Source organism: Seriola lalandi, unplaced genomic scaffold (assembly GCF_002814215.2).
Source record: "Seriola lalandi dorsalis isolate HSWRI2012SDOR001 ecotype SW California unplaced genomic scaffold, Sedor1 jcf7180002054023, whole genome shotgun sequence".
NCBI lineage: Eukaryota > Metazoa > Chordata > Actinopteri > Carangiformes > Carangidae > Seriola > Seriola lalandi.
In genome coordinates, this window is record NW_019524576.1 from 24,983 (window position 1) to 45,654 (window position 20,672).

A 20,672-nucleotide genomic window follows, 5' to 3' on the forward strand; every position below is an offset into this window, starting at 1 on the left:
GAGGTCTTCTTCTGGGTTTCTGCTTCATCTGTTAGGCAGCAGAGCTTCGGTGAAATGTTAACTGGACTGGGCTGCACTTTTTCCACAGTAAAATGAATGGTGGCTTTGAATTTAACTGCTTCAGTTTTAGGGTCCTGGTGTTGTTCATGCTGGCTGACTATCACTGCTTTGGCTTACTGACACACCTGAATAGCCTGGGGCCATCATTAATGTTATTAGTAACACCTGTGCTGTTCCTATGCTATGAGGAAGGCCAACGCTAACACTCATTATTTCTCATGGTTCTTCTGGGTGTCCAAGCATTTGCTTTTCCATGTCCCAAGAGATACATACATATATATATCTTTATATGTATATATATAGATATAGATATATATGTGTCTATGTATAAAAAAAAGACATATTGACAACAGAGATACAAAATTTCAGTGATTTACTGTAAATACACATCCAGATATTCTATGTATAAATAACAATAAGTGTATATTTAAATGTATCTAAATATGTGTTCAAATAGCCTATACAATCAAGTACACAATAAAATCATATTTAATTATACGCTCGTGAGTGCATTCTATAATAGTAGTTAAAAAAGATATATATAACAGTATATATACATTGCTGGATTGTTAGCCTATAGGTACATTTTGCTGTTAATACTTTTAATTAAGTACATTGTAATCGAGTGGTTTTAGACCGTGGTGTCTGTTTCTTATGTAAACGATCTGAATACTTCTTCCACGACTGTCATAAAAATGAGCACAAAATTCGAGGATTATCACGTGCGACAATTAGAGAGGTCGAGTATCATCGCGAGATTTGAGCGCGGGATTTTCCCTCAGCGGTAGGTGGAGACTGGACACAGCAGAGTGAAGTCGGTGTCTCGGCAGCTCCGCTCTCCGTCTCTCTCTCTCTCTGTCTGTTGAGAACCAGCCGAGCCTGTAAACAACACCGAAGAGCCCCGGCTGTTTGTGGGAGAATCTCATGACTGAGCCCGCCGGTGCTTTTACCGACAGTTTTGGCGTCCGCCGGTGTCCCTGCGTCCATTTCCACCTCATGTCCCGTGTTCCTGTTCAGGATCGTCTCTGCAACACACTGAGGCACTGATGCTGCCGAAATGAGCTAACGTCTCAACTGTCTGCAAAGACAAAAGCATCACTTTCACTGAAACCCGAGGTAAGAATGGACGTACAGGTCGTGTTTGTATTTGTTTGTGCGGGGTATCGTTCCTGTGTGGATGAGATCCTCTCAGCCTGAACGTGCTCTGCCTTTGCAGATGTTGGTTTATCACAGACAGGAGCGTGTCCACTTCAGAGAGAATCCTCCATCCGATTCACAGTTGAAGATATTTTTATACACGTGTGTAAATATAGCATTCACAGCCTGGAAAACACATTTACACATGTAGCTATCAGTGCGTTAATATTGTATTCCTGCTACAATATCATCAAAGCCATTCTATAACATATCAAAAGTGAGTTTCAGGGGTGTTAAATGAATGAATTATTTTAGTCAGCAGACCAAATTTGTAATTCGAATGAATATAAAACATTTTATTACAGTTAAACACATTTTCAAACAACTACAGTAGAATTGCAGTGTGTTAAGGTGTAGATGGTGGTGAGGTGGTCAGTAATAGGGTGGGTAAAAGCTGACCTCCAGTCAGTGATCATCTAAAACAAACAGTGATATGAAGAGATGAGAAATAATTCACCATTTATCTCAGTGTGGTCAATTTGAAATTTCTTTTCATCAATTTCATAACACTATCTACTATTTGTGGATCTTTGCTTAAAAGCACAGAATGTAATTTTCTGCTGATTGGGGTCTCTCGGTCAAAATAATAAAAAAAAAAAGAGGGAGTTTGGTGATGTCGTGAAGTAGCGTGGGATTATGGCAGTTTGCAGTCAGCTTCTCCTGGTTAGGATTCCTTCAGTATCAGTTGTTCAGAAGGTTTTTATCGGCAGCCTATGTATCCACAGATATGTCTTCCTCTCCAAAACAAACAGACCAGAAGATTAAAGCTGGTAGAAACACTGAGAAAAGCTGTTTCACTTTAAAAATCAGTGTTTCTCCAACACGGTTCTGCAGGCACTGGATGTCAGGAAGGATGTGGGAGCTGAGACTGTTGTTAACGTTCTCTCAGCTTGCTTTTCTGATAATTTAAGATCCAGACATTTAATGAATAAAATCCTTCATCCAGTTGAAATATATAGCGAGAAACAACCCAGATTCAAAAGGTGTATCGCCATGACGCCATTGACAGGTAACCTTGATTGAAATTACAGATTTCTCTTGGTTTGAAAATTGCTGGAAACATTTGGGGTAATGTAAGTACACAACTCAACAAAATACACAACATAGTTCTAGTTGTTTTTAGAAACTTTAATATGGAAAAGTTACATTTTCTACCTTTTGTAAGGAAGCTATTTGTAAGTTTTGCTATTGCTACATAGCTAACGTTAGCATTAACAGCTCTTTACTTTACAGTGAAGAAGAAACGTTCAGCATCAAACTTCATTCGTTTACTCACTAAGAGCTGTCTCCAGAGGTGGAAAGCAACTCTCTCATTTTGCTGTTTAGCATGCTAACCAGCTAGCTTGGTCTGGCTGGCCCCTCTCATCCTTTTCTGATGCCGAGTCACTAGCTTCCAGTCTGCGCTAAAGAAGTAGCTGCTCAGAGGACGTATTATAACCTCTTGTATTGTAAACAAAACAATGGCTGAAGCTCTTGGCAAGACTGCTTAAGTAAAAGCTGCTAATGCTAACATTGGCTACGTAGCAATAGCACATATCTACGATCAAAGATAAAATGGAGAGTAAATTGAGTTTTAGTGGACACACCTGTCACACTGCATCCAGGTGTTTGTACCCAGCTCTTTAGTGTGTATTTAGTAATAGTAGCAAGGTTCAGGAAATAAATCCAAGAATGATTTTTTACTTTACTTTTATTTTATTCATTTTGTTAGTGTGCTACACTGAACAGTTTGATGTTTACATGTGTTGACATGCATCTTCTTGTCTGTTCCACAATAATAACACCAGCGCTGTGTAAATAAAAATACCATAACGCTGCCTTGTGTGGTATTAATAGTCCCTCTGCTCCCAGATGAGATGTTATTTTATGTCCCTGGAGTTTGTTATATTCTAAAGCGTGTTTCCTGACTCAGACTAGACAAATAGTTGTGGCAAACAGCCCGAGGTCTCCTGAAATGGGAAGTTTCATTTAATATTGATGCAGTCTGTTTTAATCCTCCTGCTGTCCAAATGAGGGTCTTGACCCCAGAATACATGTTTTACAAGCTGTTGCGTAGTCTTACAAGGCTAGCATCCCTATGTAGGCTTGGATTGGCTGCACTAGCTGTCACAACAGTGTGTAGATTAACTGGAATTGATCTAATTAGACCTGGATTACATCAGCACATGTGATTATATTTTATTTGTCAATTTCCCCTTTTTCCCTCCTTCCCTCTTTCATGTAGAAATGAGTGCAGACGTTCAACGGGGTCTTCTGTTACAGACCCTGGAGCTCTCCCCATTAGACTGTCACTTTGATCTGCCTTTCTACGTCTTGTCTTTTGGAATAATTCACAGCAATTCTGTGCAACTTTTTACAAAGCTGAAACTGACAAGTGCAGGAAGAAATGAGGTTTGGTCACCCTCTGTGAATACTTTTGCATTTTCAAGGGAAAATATGCTTTCAGTCTCATCTCTAAAATAACTGATATTCATGTATTTCCACATCCTCGAGCTGCTGAGCAGAATTGACTTGCATGGCTTTTCAAAGTGTCACAGTGGATGCAGTCACACAGCATGTGGCTCAGTGCTTTGTCAACACATTATGCATCATGGTAAATCTAAAAACATACTGTTTTAGGTCATTTTATGCCTTTTAGGTGATCATAGCTCAAGAGGCTCGTGGAGGAGCTGTGCATGCGCATCAAGTCTTCAGTCGTGAGTGTCAGACAAAGGCAAGGCAGGATTTCTGGCACAGTGACCTCAATATGCAACTAAAAAAGGTGCATCCAATAACAGGCTGATGTCATTCTAGACTGCGTCTGTGTGAACGTCTATGCTGCAACAAATGACTCTTTATTTTATTTTTTCAGAGTTAAAATTTTCATCCAGCTGTTCATCCATGTTTTCTTGTGTTTTTCTCTGCATCTTGGTTAGTAAATGTAACACTGGCTCATAAGTGATTGCTTTGTACTGTTAGATGTCTAGTATCTTATCCACTGAGTGGGTGACGCTCCTCCATGGTTCCCACAGAAAAGTTTCAGGACACAACTTTGCACAGCTCCGTATTGTATGTGGGGAAAGTTAACGAGATGTATATTTGCAAAATAGTCTTTCCTCTTTTAAAGCTGAGAAAGTCTGCTCAAAATCACCTTTGATGAGGCATAAATCTCACCTTTGTGTCACTTGTCTAAGTTTATTTTTGTGTGTGGACTGGACTCATGATTGCCCTCTGTGGCCCATGTTGGGAAATAAATGGAAATAAAAGAAAATGTGAAGTGTTTTCAAACAGTTGTTTCTGTTTTACTGGAGAAAAGACTTGAAAGATGAAAACTAACTGGTTTATTTTGCAGAAATACACCTGGTTAACTTGCCCACCTCAGGTAAAGAGCAGCGCACTGCCAGTTCCCTAGTGAGTCAGGATGATGCATGTTCTGAAGTGTTCAGAGACTGGTCTCTACCCTTAAATGTAGTTTAGGCTCAGGCAAGAAATCTTGTGTTTTCAAAGAAATTCAAAATCTTTCTAAGTCGACAGAACCTCTGATCATCAGAAAGCTGTTATGAATTATGTAGGCTATAATTTGGAGTCTTTTTTGACAGTAATGGTCCAGTGAAAGGGATTACAAGCTTGTGGGCACTTGAGCTGTCTAAAGATTCATGTTTCTAGCAGAATCTGTTTTATTTGGCCTGTGTGAGGTGTCAGGGACGAGGGGAATACAATAGCCCGAAGCTTCATCCAAATAAGAAACGATTTATTCAGATACATATCTGAGAGAGCTAATATTTATTATGTGATATATCCATTTCCATTGATTTATCCATATCAACCAAGTCGGACCTCACTGATGCTTTGGAGTGTCAGTCAATACAAAGTCCTGCTGTGCAGCCAAACATTATTTTTAATTTCAGTGGAGATCCCAAATCTTCCAAAGGTGTAATTAATATTGAGCTGGGTTTAGGGAAAAACATATAGATCGAAGCACAAGACATCTAGAATAAGATGAATAAGAAATTCAGATGAGTTTTTGATATACAGGTCGTAGTCTTGAAATTAGTTTAACCAGCCTTTCTGTCGGTTTCTTGTCCTTCATTCTCGCCTGAGATTCTGTCTTGGGTTTGCAGTACCTTGAGAACAACATTAGTAATTACTGATTGGGATTGTTTTTTCTACTAAATAACCTTGTATCCAATACCCAATTCCTTCAGTATCTTTAAAACCAAAATATGGCTGTGAAGATTCTCCAGGTCCAGGTCATGGTATCTCTTAAAGCTTTACGAAGGCAACTGGACTTGCTCGAGGTCAAGCAAATCCAGTTGCCTTCAAAGATCAAAACATGCTTAATGCATCTGTCTCATCTTCAGGTTCAGTGTGATGTCATGACAATTTGTCAAAAAAAAGACCAACGGAGTATCAATTCTTCCTGTACATAAACAATTTAAGTGATTGCCCCATGTTAGGTAGCTAGCAAGTAGCTTGGCAGTTGCATTGTGAATGACCTCTGGGGCCCTCATAAATGAAGCATAGGCACAAAAACCATGAATATGCCACTTCCCACACATAAACTGGTATGGGATAGTGTACAGTGAGAATGTACACACCTCAGATTCAGATCACGTGTACACACAGTTTTCTAGATATGGCCTGGGGTTGGACACGATCTTTTCGTTGTCAATGAATAAAAATTTTTTCTGAATAGAGACAGACTTTGTAAAGTTTGTTTCAGTATGAGCGGCATAAATTACTCCATTATTGATCTTTCTGATGTGAAATAATGAAGACTTAGAAGTCACCGTTCATCATGGTTTTGAGGTACTTGTGATAAATTAGTTGTACGGTGCAATAAAAAGTTGCATTCGCGTGTAATGGTTGTGTGTAATGACAGCTGCTCTGGTGCTTGTGGAGAATCTCGTTGATAGAGTAGTTCTGATAAGGAATGATATCGGAAATGCCTCAGATAGAGCCTAAAATACCTCACTCGGGTATTGGCAAGTACACAAGTCTATTCACCAATCCAAAAAAGTAGCAACTTTGAAGTTTCAGTTCCAGATAAAATGGCAGTTTCCTGAAAATCTATTTGTCTTTATTCATGTTTTACAGTGTTTAACCTGGGCCATGCCATTCAACAATGACAACACCTCTTAGGGCTTTATGAAGGGAACTGGACTTGCTTGAGGTTCTTGAAGATATTTCACCTCTCCTCTGAAATGCTTCTTCAGCTCTTGCTGGCTAGTGGGAAGTTCCAGGCATTTAACTTCCTGTGGGGTCGTTAACACCTTGAGGGTCATTGAGGAAAGTTGTTGAGCCACCCAGGTTTCAGAACATCTCTACTCATTCACTCAACACAATCAATTTCTAATTATTGACGGAGCTAATGAGTACAAGTAGTGGTTGAGTGGGAACAATGTGCAACCTTGAGGGTCGAAGTGAGGTAAAGGTGTCGTCACCCATGTCCACGTGGGTCCACGTGGACGTGGGACCATGTGTGCAGGTGAACGAGCGAACATGACACTTATTGTCATAAAAATTGAATTGCACATGTGTTTACTGTCTGTTTGGAATACTGCATATTCACCAATAAGGTAGTTATGCGGCAGAGGACACAATGGTTTCTGCCCCTTCCCCCTCTCCCTCAGGATTTGAACAGGATGAAAATTGCTCTGGATTCTCAGGTTACCCAAGTTTCCGAAATGGATGGTGTCAGCATCTTTAGAGATCTGAACACTTGTATCTTCAAGTGTACATCCAGCCCTAGTATTCTATTTCTGTCCCTTTCTGGAATATTGCCTGTTGTCCTGAGGCAGTGTTGAAGTGCTGTGCTGTGGTGTTTTTAGTGAATGTCCTTCTCACTTTGTTCCTCTTTGTCTGTCCGTCATTTTCACGCAAACACACACATTCTGCAGATTGTCCAAATCAGCCTCAGTTTCTCTAGCGCCCCTCGGGAGAAGAGACAGCACGATGTTGTGTACAGTCTTGTTCCTATATCTGCTGTATTTCAGAGGGCGTAGTGAATTGTTCTTAGCAAATGATATTAAGAAGGACGAAAATGTTATTAAGAAGCAGACTATCAATCAGGCAAGAAATCAGTCTCTGTTTGGAATAGTCGTCAGACATGTCGTGTGTCTAACAAGAGACCGGGGGCATTTTCTGACACTCACTGCCAGTCATTAAGAAGCAGGCAGCCTATTTTTCACCACTATACTGAACGACATTGCACTGCATTTATGTAACAGAACAGTGTGTGTCTGTGTGTCTGTCATAAGCTATTTGTGGGGACAAATTTAAAAGGACCAGTTAACTGGGGACGGCTTGTCCAGCTGGGGACAAAGGCTGTGTCTACATTTGGGTAAAAGCTGATTTTTGGGTCAGTAAGCAGGTAGGGTCAGGATTAGGGCAAGGGTTAGGGTTAGGCAGGTAGTGGTTATGGTTATGGTTATGGTTATGGTTAGGGCAAGTATCCAGGGAATGAATATAAGTATATGTAATGTCCCCAAAAGTGATCTATGACAATGTGTGTGTGTCGGCGCCTGTCTGTCGAAACATGTTTGCGAAGCAGTTTGCAAAGAGAGAAAGAGGTTATGAGACTTGTCTTTGTACAGCCAGATAATGGCTGCTGGGCCATTAATTCTCCACAGAGCCACACTGAGCTCCAAGCAGCGTGATCCAACCTGACAGGCCACATTTGGTCTGGGGATAAAGATGACAACGAGTAAGGACGCATCATTGCGGCCAGAACAGATCAGCAATCAAGTGGCCTAAAGGAGAGAGAAGCAGGTAGAGGGAGGAAGAAAAGGAAAACGGGACTAAAGTGATTCAGTCGATGTTCTTCTGTTCCTCTTCTGAAGATGCTGTCAGGGCTCTGAGGTGATTTAAAATGGAGAGAAATAGGGGAAGAAATGTAGAGAAAGAGAGAAGGTTAACCTCAACATTGGGGGATGGTTGAACACCGGGGGGGGGGGGCTTCAGAGCAGGGCTACTGCCACCACTCCCCCCACAGCCCCCTTAGCTTCGACTTTCCAGGATTCTCATTAAAATGCATTAGACTCTCCAGGCTGCCCTGCACCGCCTTCCATCACATCATCGGGGTGCTTATCATCTCCGGAGCAAACAGATATGCTAACCAGTGACACTGGGGACGCCAGAGCTTGAGTGTCAGCCTGGAAGGCAGCACTGAGAGTGTTGACTGACAGGAGGGGTGGTCTTCTTAAACTGACTGTATGTAGGATGATGAGGAATAAAATGGTCAACGAGACATCGCAGTTACACATGAGTGGACTTTTACACAATTTACTTTGATATAGTGTACATGCAGAGCTGAATCATGATCCGAACTGCATCCACTGCTCAGTGATGTTGGTGTTCTGGACTTTGAATTGGCATCATGGGTTAGGATTAACTCATCAACACTGGATGAGAAATACATGCATAGTATATATTGTTTTTAAGATGTGTGACTGATGAAATCCAATGCAGTTGGCAGAAATTTGTGTCAGAAAAGCGAGATCCATTATGGGAAATGTATTTTGTTTTGTGTTTTAGCTGCAAAAAAGTTTTTAAAATTGCAGCAGAGTACAGCAGTTACCTGGATGAAAAAGAACAATGACAACGACTTAGAAGATGCATACTTCAGACACTGACTTCAACCTGCTAGCCAGTTAGTCAAGGCTCAGGGCGAGAGACATCGGAGGAGGAAGAGGAGGAGGAGGAGGAGGAGGAGGAGGAGGAAGAAGAGCAGCTAAACAGTATCACAGCTAGCCAGAGTTAAAGATTCACTTGATGAAATGCTGTCACTAAAAACTTTATTTTTCAGCCTCTGAAGCAGATGGAGACATGAAAAAAAAAATCTGAGACCATAAGCCGTTGGCTTTTATTGTAAATCATTGCCTTCGTCCTAATGTTCATCAACTTTTTTTATTTTTTTTAAATCTATAAAAAAAATTGAACAGAACTGAGAATGTTTATATACGCGCTTGTTTTTCCAGCCATATACAATTTCCAAGGCAAAACCAACGACTTACAATAAAAGTCAAAGGTTTAAGCTCAGAAATGGCTTTATTTCATGTCTCTATCTGCTTCAGAGGCTGAGTAATAAATGTTTCAGTGAATGTCAAGTTTTCAAACAGTGCTGATGTTTTCGAGGGATATTTAAATCTTAGTGGGTTAATAGAGAATTTGTGTTCTAGAGACAGAATGGTTAGCATATGACAGAATAAATGGTGCCATCCGGTCGGCAGCCTCTTGCAGCAGTGTCTTACTGCTGTGATGCTGACATTCCCCCCAGCGGTTAATAAAGACTCATCCCCTCTTTGCTTCGCTTTTAAGATAATGTTGCACCATTCACTTTTATTTAACCACTGTCTGCTGGAGTATCCACAAAAGTGGTTTGCAGACAGGAGTCAATGTTACAATCACACCATCTCTTAAATAAACGGAACTTCCCATCCTTTTAGCCACCGAGCTAAGTAGTTTGCTGACAGACCGTATCTTCTATCTTGAAGAGCTGTTGTGACTAATGCAAACATGCTCCCAGTTTGTTGGCGGTTGACCTGCTAGTTACAGTAGTTTGACCACTAACCTTGTGAGTATTGACTTTATCACCAAGCTTTCGGCTTTTGGCCCCGTTTTAGTTCGAAGACTCTGGGGTTACGTTGTAGTGTGGAAAAACTGAGACCTCTGGAAATGATGACGTAGACACCCACGGTCGCTCCCTTAAAGTATCGGATTGATAAGTGATATCGACAAAAGTATTATTACCATTAAAATCTTAATGATACAAATCCCTAATAATGAATTACAAGTGTTACTGATCTTGTTGTCTTTGCTAGCAGCTGTTCAGTTAAATTCTGTATTTTAATGCTACAACTGTCTGTTCGTAGCGTTTTGTGCAACTAACCAACTGCAGAATAGACCACCTGCTTCCTGTTTACACCAGCACGCACATGCCCAGTGTAGGTGAACGGTCATGTATGTATGTGTCTTCAGGTGTGATAGTATGGATGGAGATCATTTCCCATACAGAGCTAAAACAGTCGTCTGGGACAGAGATCGTTTTCAAACGTAGTAGTGTGGACGTGGCCTCACTTGTGGACGTGTCAACACTCGCAAACTAGCAGTTAGCGGCTCAGTTAAAAACGTGTAGCTGATTTTAAACCCTTACTGCGCCAGAATTACGACATATAAGCTGGGGTTTTCAAACACAGCTAAACCTGCCAAAAAAAAAGTAGCAATGTCATCACATGCAGTTACAGAGCACACACACACACTCAGGCAGAAGCAGGGGAGAGAGAATGAGCAGTTAGCTGCTGTACAAACTGGTAAAAATGATCTGTCATGTCTCATCCCCGGGTTGGTTCTACTGTAAGTGTTGGAGCTTCCGTGTGAGATGCTTCACTTGGTGATTCTGTGTTTTTATTACAGCGGCTACCTAGCTAGCATAGTGCGTACATTCAGTTCTTGAAGAATACATTTCAATAAGTCACTGTTTATGTATTCATACAGAGGACAAACTGATATTAATAGACAAAAATTGATACAATGCTGAGCTAAGAAACCTACCTCCGACACATCTCTGGAACTGGCCAAATCTTTACCAGCGGCACTTACCCACAACGAGAGGACTCTCCCTAGCCAATCAATCTACATGGAGACATGAATCAGTACAATTGTTACAAAATATCACAGTTATGGAGAAATGCCTTATCTTACTGCTGCTGTCTACCCCAGCAACATGGCTGCTGTTATGCTTGTCAGGAAGTTGTGACCATAGACATTATATTTGGGAGCTAAGGTGCTAGAATGCTGGTTTTCAAAGTGGGATCCGGGGACCCCCAAGGATCCTTGAGGGGGTTCCTGGGGCTCACTATAATTCCATCCATATGTAACACAATGACAGAATGTATGACTGTTTTGGTCGTGGCTTTAAAACACTTTCTGTAATAAAACATCTAAAAGCAAAAATATTATCATATGGAGGACCCTGGGACAAAATCTTATCAAATGGGGGTCCATCATGGTATGATTTGTGTCAGTTAATTGGTCCTTGATGTGAGAGACCACTGCCCTTGAAGAAACTGAACATACACAATATCTTATATCCAGAAATGTGTCCCTCAGAGAGGATATTTTCTACATTGCTGCATGTATAGTATGTGTGTTATTTCATACTTTCAGACAGCTCAAGGAGAAATATTGTGCATGTAGGCGGACTGCCTCAAGATTTATTGAGCAGAGAATCAAACTGCAGAGGTTTTTTTTTTAACTAGGTAGTTGTTCACACCTCAGCCAGTGTGTGAGGCAGAGTGGTGCCTGGTGATGTCTGCTCAACTCTGCTTTTGATTTTTTGCTTGATATACGTGTTGAGAAAATAACTGTCAAAACTAGTGTATAAACTTCATCCTAATGAAATCAGACATCCGACCTCCAGCTTATTTCATTTTAAATCTCATGTAATTATTTGGCTGTCATGAAGTGATAGTCAGTACAAAGTCAAATGTTGATGTAACGCTAACAAGGGGCTGAGAGCTCTGTTGTTACTCACACACAGCTGTTGCTCCAATAAACCGACTGAACATGACCTGCCCAGGACCAAATACAGACAAATACAGCAAGGACACAGTGAGGAAAGTACAACAGCAGATAGCAGCTATAGAGCCAACCGTTTTTATCCCAGGACCAGAGCTTAAAGGTCCAATCCAGTCTAAAGGTCTCTGTCCATGTGTTGTTTGATTATAGATCAGGTCTAGGTTCTATATTAATACTGTGAAAGTATCAAAGCCTCAGTCCACAGAGAAATGCACACAGCCTGTATTCAGAAACTGAGCCTTAAAACCAGCCGTCAGGACTTCTGGAACTTTGTGATGTCACAACAAAGCACTCACAGCCATGCCCCAACCCCACCCACCTGCACTCACCATCCAACAAGGCAGGAAATCTGAAATCTGCTGTACTTTTATTAGATCACTCAGAAAATCACTCAGAAAACAGTCAGCAACTGTTTTCTGATTGGCTCACCGACCTGTTACTAGAGCTCCATAGAGAAGCCTACACTACACTGAGATGGTTTTTGGTTCTTAAAACCACAAATATATCTTCCTATGAATCAACACCTCAGATAAAACACAGGAGAAGAGGAAAATATGGAGCTTTAAAGAGAGTGAATACTGGAACTGGAAGTTATTCTGTGTTTCCTGGATGTAGCTGTATGCCAACATGTTTGCTATACGAACAACTACAGGATTATCAGTCAGTCAGTTTCAATTCAAACAGATTGATTGATTTATGAAGCAGGTCTTGTTTCAGTGTGCTTTTTCTTATGCATTTAATGTGTCTGTTTATATTTCAAAAGAGCTCTTTTCAAAAGTTTTTTTTTTTTGTCAATTAAGTTTTATTGGAGAATCATTTGACAGAAGGTGCAAAGATTATAACAGCTGATTTATGGTTTCCAGGTTTTTCCAGTGTATTCAACAATACAGTGACGGATAAAAGGGAACAAAACTGAAGCGTACAAGAAAATAAACTACTTAATCTGTCTGACATGTCAAAAAGGGTCAGAGGCAAGGAAAGGGAGACCTCACCAGGCCTGACCCTGATCCTTTACATAGCATCAACTGCTCCTTCCCAGTTACCTGATAAAAGGTGTGTAAGCTCATTCAGACATGACTGTGAGGACAGGGCCTGCTTCTTCTTCCTGAATATTAGGACACGCTTTTAGCTGTTAAAAAGGTAGTTTTTAATTTATAATATCATTTTTCCCAATAACACGTTTTATTTCATAATCACACTTGTCCTGTTAGTGGAGTTGTGACACCTTTCAGCCAATGACGGTTGTAATGAATTCCAGATGTGACCTTTTCTTTATCTGAACATTTTTATTCTCAGTCAGTATCTTGACTCTTTTCTCGCTCCTTCACTCTGCTGACAAAAGGAAGAAAAAAATCCTCTTCTTGTCCAGTTTAAATTACCACACACACACAAACACACACACACACTTACAGACATTAGGTTAACGTGTTCCTCCTTTATCCTGATTTTAACCATCATGTTCTGAATACCTCATCTAGAACCAGAGAACCTCTCCCAGGGTCCAGGTCTCTGTGTGCAGCCTGGATCGTGGTGATGGAAATGAGGACGTTTTGTGCTGCTGTGGCGTCTTGCAGTGTCTTTGACATTTCCAAGCTTTCGGTGTCTTGGCTCAGGCTCGCTGCAGAGGGCATTCACATGTGTCCCTGTGGGAGCCAGTGTGCAGTGAGAGGGATTAAGCAGCACTGCTGGCACTGTGAGCCTCGTGCTGCCCTTGTCCTTGCAGACTGAGGAGGCATGCGGGAAGCTAATGTTAGCCCAGCAGCCTCCTCTTCACACTTCATTTCACTTTATTTTGGCTGCCGCATCAGCATCGAGGCGGTGCTACAGCGCACGCTGTCTGTGGTGCTCTGATTCTCATTCGTTCTGCTTTTCCGTGACGTTTTGTCATTAAGCTTCTTTCTCGTCTTGTTATGCAGTAAGTGATTTCTGAAGGATTGCTTTAGACCATTTATTTGCATATAAACGAAGTGTTTTCTCCCTGCTGCTTATCCAGATTCACTGTCTTCTCTTTGAACTTATGGCTTATCCAACAACGACACTCTCACACAACAGTATTGTGGGTTATAGTGAGGTCACCAGTTGAGGAGCCATCAGGGCCACAGGCTCGACTGTGGACCTCCGCCTCTGGTCATCATTCAGTGGAGGGTGGTGAACAGTTCAGGCTTAAAATAAATAAATAATGTCCACGGTCATGGGAAGGGCACTGAACATTAGTGTGTACATCATGCAGCTCTGTGCCTGGTCTCTCTCTACCCATCAGGCTAATGAGAACAAAATATAGCAGACAGAGGAAAAAGAGGAGTTTTATTTTCTTATTTTTTATTTCATACATTTATTTATTTTCTGAATTTGTAACCAGACTAATTTGAAAGGAGAGTAAAAGCTGAAAGTTGTTTTCAAATCTTGACAGCATGACCAAGTCCAATGATGTCCAATTAATCTGCAGCTATTCTGACAACTGAAAATTAAGTCTTTTTTTTTTTACCAACTCTCTCCTCTGTATCTGTGAGATCGGCCAGTCCACTGCTGATACCGATCATGTTTGGCATGCATTGCAGATGGCGTACATAAAATCAGTCTCTCACGCTTTTTAATTTATTGGAACTGTCGATGGACAAAACCGACCAGGAGCTTCATTCCTGTCTTCAGTGTGAGCTCCACAATGACTGACCTATGAAATCACACAGTGGCTGCTGAGCTATAAAAACTGACTCGACAGTGAGCCACAGTCTCAGCTTTGTCACGAAGCTGCATTCTCCTTGCTCTTCCACTTCCTCTCTCAGGCTTTGTCATCCATTATTTCTCTGAAGCTTCTTGAAACCCATCACTGTCACAAAAATAACAAAATTAATTAGATACTTAATACTTAGTTAGACATAGCTATCTAATATATATGTGTGTGTGCGTGTGTGTGTGTGTGTGTATATATATATGCAAACAGTTTGAACAGTTTTTTTTTTTTTTTTAAAGCTTTCCATATAAAAACAGACTTCCCTACTGTTGTATTTCTTCTGTCACCACCTTATCATCCTCATCATCATCATCATTATCTTCATCCAGGAAAATGAACAAAAACAGTAGTTATCCATAAGGTGAATGTGAAGCACATAAAGTGTAAACATACATTAGTTACAGTGTGTTTTAATCACAAAGCAGACGACAGATAGCGACATCTTTCTAACACATCTGTTGTTCAGCAGGAAAACTTGTTACGTCCGTCGTCCTTCTGTAGCAGCTGCACGTTGCTGCATGAACTGTCCATATTGTGCCTGTGCGTTTTCCCTTCACAAAGAGTGACCCTGCTGCCTGTGACATATTGTACCGGCGGCGATGTCAGAAATAGCCCAGGGACTCAGCTCAGCTCCGGCAGAACAGAGGCGGCACGAAGGAAACGTAGGAGGGAGCGGGAAAAGAAGGAGAGAGTTCGAGTACGAGGGAGCAGGAAAGTGTAAATCATGTAAGAGAGTAACTGGGAATATAATGACACGGTCTATAAAGTAAATGTCATGACAAAGTTAGAGAAGTAATAGAAATATAAAAATATGGGATATTACTGAACTGAGAGAGGAAAGAAAAAAAAAAAGTTTATCCTCATATCTGGTATCATATCTGTGTGTGTGTGTGTGTGTGTGTGTAGTTTAGTTTCTGCCTCGAGAAGGAAAGAGTTGCTTCAGTGTCATATCAAAGCACTGACCTGAGGTCGTCCCTCTCCCTCCTCTCAGCTGTGTGCAGGTGCATATTGATATGAGCACAAATTTGCAAAAGGGAGGAATAAGATGACGGGTGTTGAATTCATGTGGAAACCTTTGTTGTAAGTCGGTTAAGCCAGCCCCTGGATGGTATTTAACATGCTAGTTGCCTCATGTGTGCAGCCAGCTGCTGGCCGGTAGCCGTTGGTTTCAATGACTCACTTGTTCTCTCGTTATGCAGATGAGCATCGTTGAGAGCGATACCCTTGTTCTTGTCTCTGTGCCTCCTCAAAGTGTAATTTGTCTTGATATATCCAGGGAGGGTGACAGGGGCTGTAAGGTTAGGAAAATGTCTCATTTGTTTGCCAAGGTAAACAACTGCTATTCTCACAGGTGAGAGCTGAAGCCTGCTTTGATGAATCACTGGATTGTGTTGCTTACATAAAGAGCACTGCAGCATTTTACTGTAGGCCTGGCTATTGTTGTTATATTAGTGCTTTCTTATATCTGCTGCACTGGTGTTTTTAGGGTTAGCTTTATGATGAGTTTGTTCTTTAACTGATGTCCTTCCTTCTCTCCCCTCCTTACCTCCCCTGTCCTTTCCTCCCACCTTCCTTTGTCCTCTCCTCTCCTCTCTAAGTCGTTGCCTGGCGGCAGATGTCTCGTAGCTTCCCTCAGAGCTCAGAGGCCAGTTGGAGTCAGGGGGCGGGTCCTCAGCAGCAGCAGCAGCAGCAGCAGTGATGCGAGCTTCAGTCGCAGGCTGCAGGATGAGCGTGGGTGCGCTCCTTAACGGGCTGCTGGTCTCCGTGGTCGCAGCTCTGCTTTGGAAGTATTCCAAGCTGAGCGAGCACGCTGCCCTGCTGGAGGAGGAGCTGCACATGACACGGCAGTCCCAGGAGCTCTCGCAGGCCCGCATCGATTACCATGTTGCCCTGCAGGACCTTCAGGACCACGGCACCCGCATGGTCTGCACCGGGAAGATGCACACCGACCGCATCTGCCGCTTCGACTACCTCTGCTACAGCTCTGAGGCAGAGGAGTTTGTGTTCTTCCACTCCAATTCCTCTGTCATGTTGCCTAACCTGGGGTCTAGGCGCTTCCAACCCGCCCTGCTGGACTTGTCGTCAGTAGAGGATCACAACACCCAATACTTCAACTTTCTAGAGCTGCCAGCCGCGGCTTTAAAGTTCATGCCCAAGCCTGTATTCGTACCAGACGTGACGCTGATCCTGAACAGATTTAATCCTGATAACTTAATGCACGTATTCCACGACGACCTACTCCCAGTCTTCTATACCATGAAACAGTATTCAGACTTGGATGATGAGGCTCGTCTGGTGTTCATGGAGGGGTGGAGTGAAGGCCCGCACTTTGACCTTTACCGACTCCTTAGCAGCAAGCAGCCACTCCTCAAAGAACAGCTAAGAAACTTTGGCAAGCTAATGTGTTTTACCAAATCTTATGTTGGCTTGTCCAAAATGACCACATGGTACCAGTATGGGTTCGTCCAGCCGCAGGGGCCTAAAGCCAACATTTTGGTCTCAGGGAACGAGATCCGGCAGTTTGCCAGGGCTCTGATGGAGAAAATGAACACCACCAGGGCGGAGGAGGCCGAGAAGGACGGAGGGAGCGCTGAAGACGAGAAGGAGAAAGAGAAGAAGGATGATTACATTGTCGTGTTCAGTCGCTCAACAACAAGGCTGATACTTAATGAGGCGGAGCTAATCATGGCGCTGGCCCAGGAGTTCCAGATGAGAGTGGTCACAGTGTCCCTGGAGGAACAGTCATTCTCCAGCATCGTCCAGGTGATCAGCGGCACGGCCATGCTAGTCAGCATGCACGGAGCTCAGCTCATCACCTCACTCTTCCTCCCCAGAGGAGCTACTGTGATGGAACTGTTCCCCTTCGCTGTGAACCCAGAGCAGTACACCCCGTACAAAACCCTGGCCTCCCTTCCAGGCATGGACCTTCACTATATCTCCTGGAGGAACACTAAGGAGGAAAACACCATCACCCACCCAGACAGACCCTGGGAACAAGGAGGCATTGTTCACCTGGAGAAGGAGGAGCAGCAGCGGATACTGGCCAGTAAGGACGTTCCCAGGCACCTGTGCTGCCGCAACCCAGAGTGGCTCTTCCGGATCTACCAGGACACTTTAGTGGACATCCCTTCCTTCCTGGAAGTCCTGAAAGAGGGCATGAAGACCAAGCCCAGCTTGAAGAAGTCAAAACCGGCCAGCACGGTCCACCCAGGCCGAGTCAGAGAGCCTCAGTGTCAGACCTCAGTACAAACCACTAACGAGGCCAAACTCACAGTCTCCTGGCAGATCCCGTGGAATCTGAAGTACCTGAAGGTAAGAGAGGTGAAGTACGAGGTGTGGATCCAGGAGCAAGGAGAGAACACCTACATGCCTTATATCCTCCCCCAGCAGAACTACACCTTTTCAGAGAACATTAAGCCCTTCACCACCTACCTGGTGTGGGTCAGGTGTATCTTCAACAAGAACCTCCTGGGCCCGTTTGCGGATGTTCTCATGTGTAGGACCTAGTACAAACACCTCGCCAGTTTGTTGCTGCGCAGCTTCACACAAAGGTTGAGTCATGCTTGTTCCAGACAATCACATGAAATCAGTCAGGACAATGTTGTGACTTGTTTTTACAAACCTAGAAGAGGCTGTTGGACTTTTTCCCGCCCAGCGCCGAGAGCACAGTGACTTCTGGACGAACTGGACGAAGATTTTAACCACAGGGTCAGAACTCAACTCAACAGCCGTTAATGAATGGAAAGTATATTTCATGTAACTATGAAGGAAATAAAGTGCTTAACTGTGTTTCTACTGATAAGAACAGAATTCAGATCAGCAGATTTATTTATGTGCAGAATAATATATAACACGTTTTTTTAGTTTTAGTCCGAACACTGGTTCTTTACCTTTTACAGTATGCAATGTAGCTTTTCTGTGGAGAGCTAGAGAGATTTTAGATTAGCAAGATTTCTTATGTTTTTTGACTTGTCCAATGTTTACTGTGTGTGTGATATCTGTGTGGCTTAGTTTCCCCACTTTAATTTCATACACCATGTTTGCATAAATGAGCCAATACCAAAGCAACTTCTCCCATGTTAGTTCAGCCAGTCATCATTCATGCCATATCACTCTTTCATGTTATGATCTCTCACACAGACGGTGACAAGTTAAAGGAAACGACGTAAAGTGTCTCAGTCAGGTGTTGTTGTCTCCACATCAGCTTCATTGCTCCAGGTCTCTGACCTATACTGGAGGACCAACCGTTCTTCATCAACATATTCCCTCATGTGGTGTTTAGATGATGGTGGTAAGAGCGCTGTCCAACACCTGCCATAGTGCAACTGGACTGAGATCTGGTGACTGTGAAGGCCACAGCATATGATTGACATCATCTTCATCCTCATCAGACCATCAGTGACCCCTGTGGACGTCAAGTCAGTCATTGTGTTTTTCTTACATATTACACTGATGTCTGACCCTGTTCACTGACGTCTGTCCCATAGAGCTAAATGCAGATGTCACTTCAGTCACTAGCTGTGTTTCCACCGCAGTTTTGCGCAATATACAACCAATTCTTTTTCAGAAAAGTCGATTAAACACAGTTGTGAATGGTCTGTTTCTAGTGATGTTATGTGAACAAAGCTGGGTTTTCTCCCTTCAAGATATCATTCCAAGTAAACGTGGTGACGGATTTGCAGCATCTGCTAATTGTTGGGACGAATGCGTCCACCACAGCAGGTGCTGTAGTATTTGACCGAAGGTGACGAGGACGTCTGGGGGCATGTAATGACAGGAAGGCAGCGGCCACGTATCAGGGATTTTTGGGAGATAACAGTCTGCAATGTTTTTAGATGTCATGTGACTTGAAAGTGGAAAAAGTCTTTCCGTTTCACTTTTGCAAAAAACAGTTTTGTCGAACAGTCTGAAAAACCACCTCGTGAGTGAATACTTTTTTTTAAATTCACGTCTTTCTTTTACTCGTTTTTAAGTTCGCAATTTCAAATTGAGCAGCTTAATGAAAACACGGCTATTGTTACTACGGAAACACCAGCCAGTTTCTGTGACAGAAGTTCCAACAATGAACCCTCTTTGAAAGTCCCTTTTCCTCTTGCTACAGAATCAGAATCAGCTGGGCCTGATCAGCATTTCTATACCTGTCACAGAGCAGCTATAATTAATGGTACCAGGCAGTTCACCAGTTTTTCCTTTAATTTCTCACCGTCTGATTCAGCTTGAAACATTGTCTCTAAAATAACATCGTAAAAGGTTTGTGTAACAGACGTGTCAAGCAGGAGTTTTTCTTGAATGCCACTCGAATCAATGAAGACTTGTGTAATTTCAGATTGGTTAATGGAGGATGTTGTGCTCTGTAACAGCATCACCTTTTAATGATTTCCTCATGTCTTATAACTGGATGAATAAATACTCTTCTCTAATTGGCGCTAATTACAAGTGTAAAAATGATAACTGATGTGGTCATAGAAATGTAGCAGATGGTTTATAGACAACACACTGCCACCAACATATTGTTTTATAATGTGCCATTGTTTTTATAGTGTCATTCTTATTATTGTCCTCGAAACATTACACTGGCGTCTGTAATGATTTGGACTTTGCCATGCGTTTTCAGTTTTTCACCGCACTTATATTTCCTCTGAAGTTCTCGGATGCAGTTGTGTTCGTTCATTTGTGCACTTTTAAGAGATTATTTGGAGCCATTGTGCAGGATGTGATTGTGTAGATGTGTATGTGTTTGTATTGTTGTTAGATCTGTGTGTCCTAGCTCAGTGGAGACGCCGTACTGTTTGTGCTGAGTGAAAGAAGAAGAAGAAGAAGAGTGTCTCTGTTTTCTACATTAGCAGTACTTGGAGTTTCTTTGTCAGATCGAATAAAGAAGCTTATTTCTTACCCGTCTGTCTGGATTAAAATGCTTTTTTGTTTGTTTTTTGACAATAAAGTTATAACAAAACAGATTATAAGAAACATATGAGGATACTATTAGTACTAAAACACAATTAAATAAACCTTTTATCTTGGCACCAAATTTTTCTGCTGGAAGGAAGAACATTTTCTTTTGAACTTGTGCTGTCGGGATTTTCTTTTATATTTGCATTTCCTTGTTTGGAAAAGGTTAGATTAATGT

At 42.2% G+C, this 20,672-nt stretch overlaps 1 protein-coding gene across 1 annotated transcript; it reads left to right on the forward strand.

Moving 5' to 3' along the window:
- Positions 1 to 861: 861 nt before the first annotated feature.
- Positions 862 to 20,437, forward strand: pomgnt2 (protein O-linked mannose N-acetylglucosaminyltransferase 2 (beta 1,4-)). The gene is made up of 2 exons (XM_023402811.2): positions 862 to 1,176; positions 16,144 to 20,437. The coding sequence occupies exon 2, from the start codon at positions 16,244 to 16,246 to the stop codon at positions 18,050 to 18,052; it is 1,809 nt and encodes a 602-aa protein (XP_023258579.1). The 5' UTR covers positions 862 to 1,176; positions 16,144 to 16,243; the 3' UTR covers positions 18,053 to 20,437.
- Positions 20,438 to 20,672: the final 235 nt, after the last annotated feature.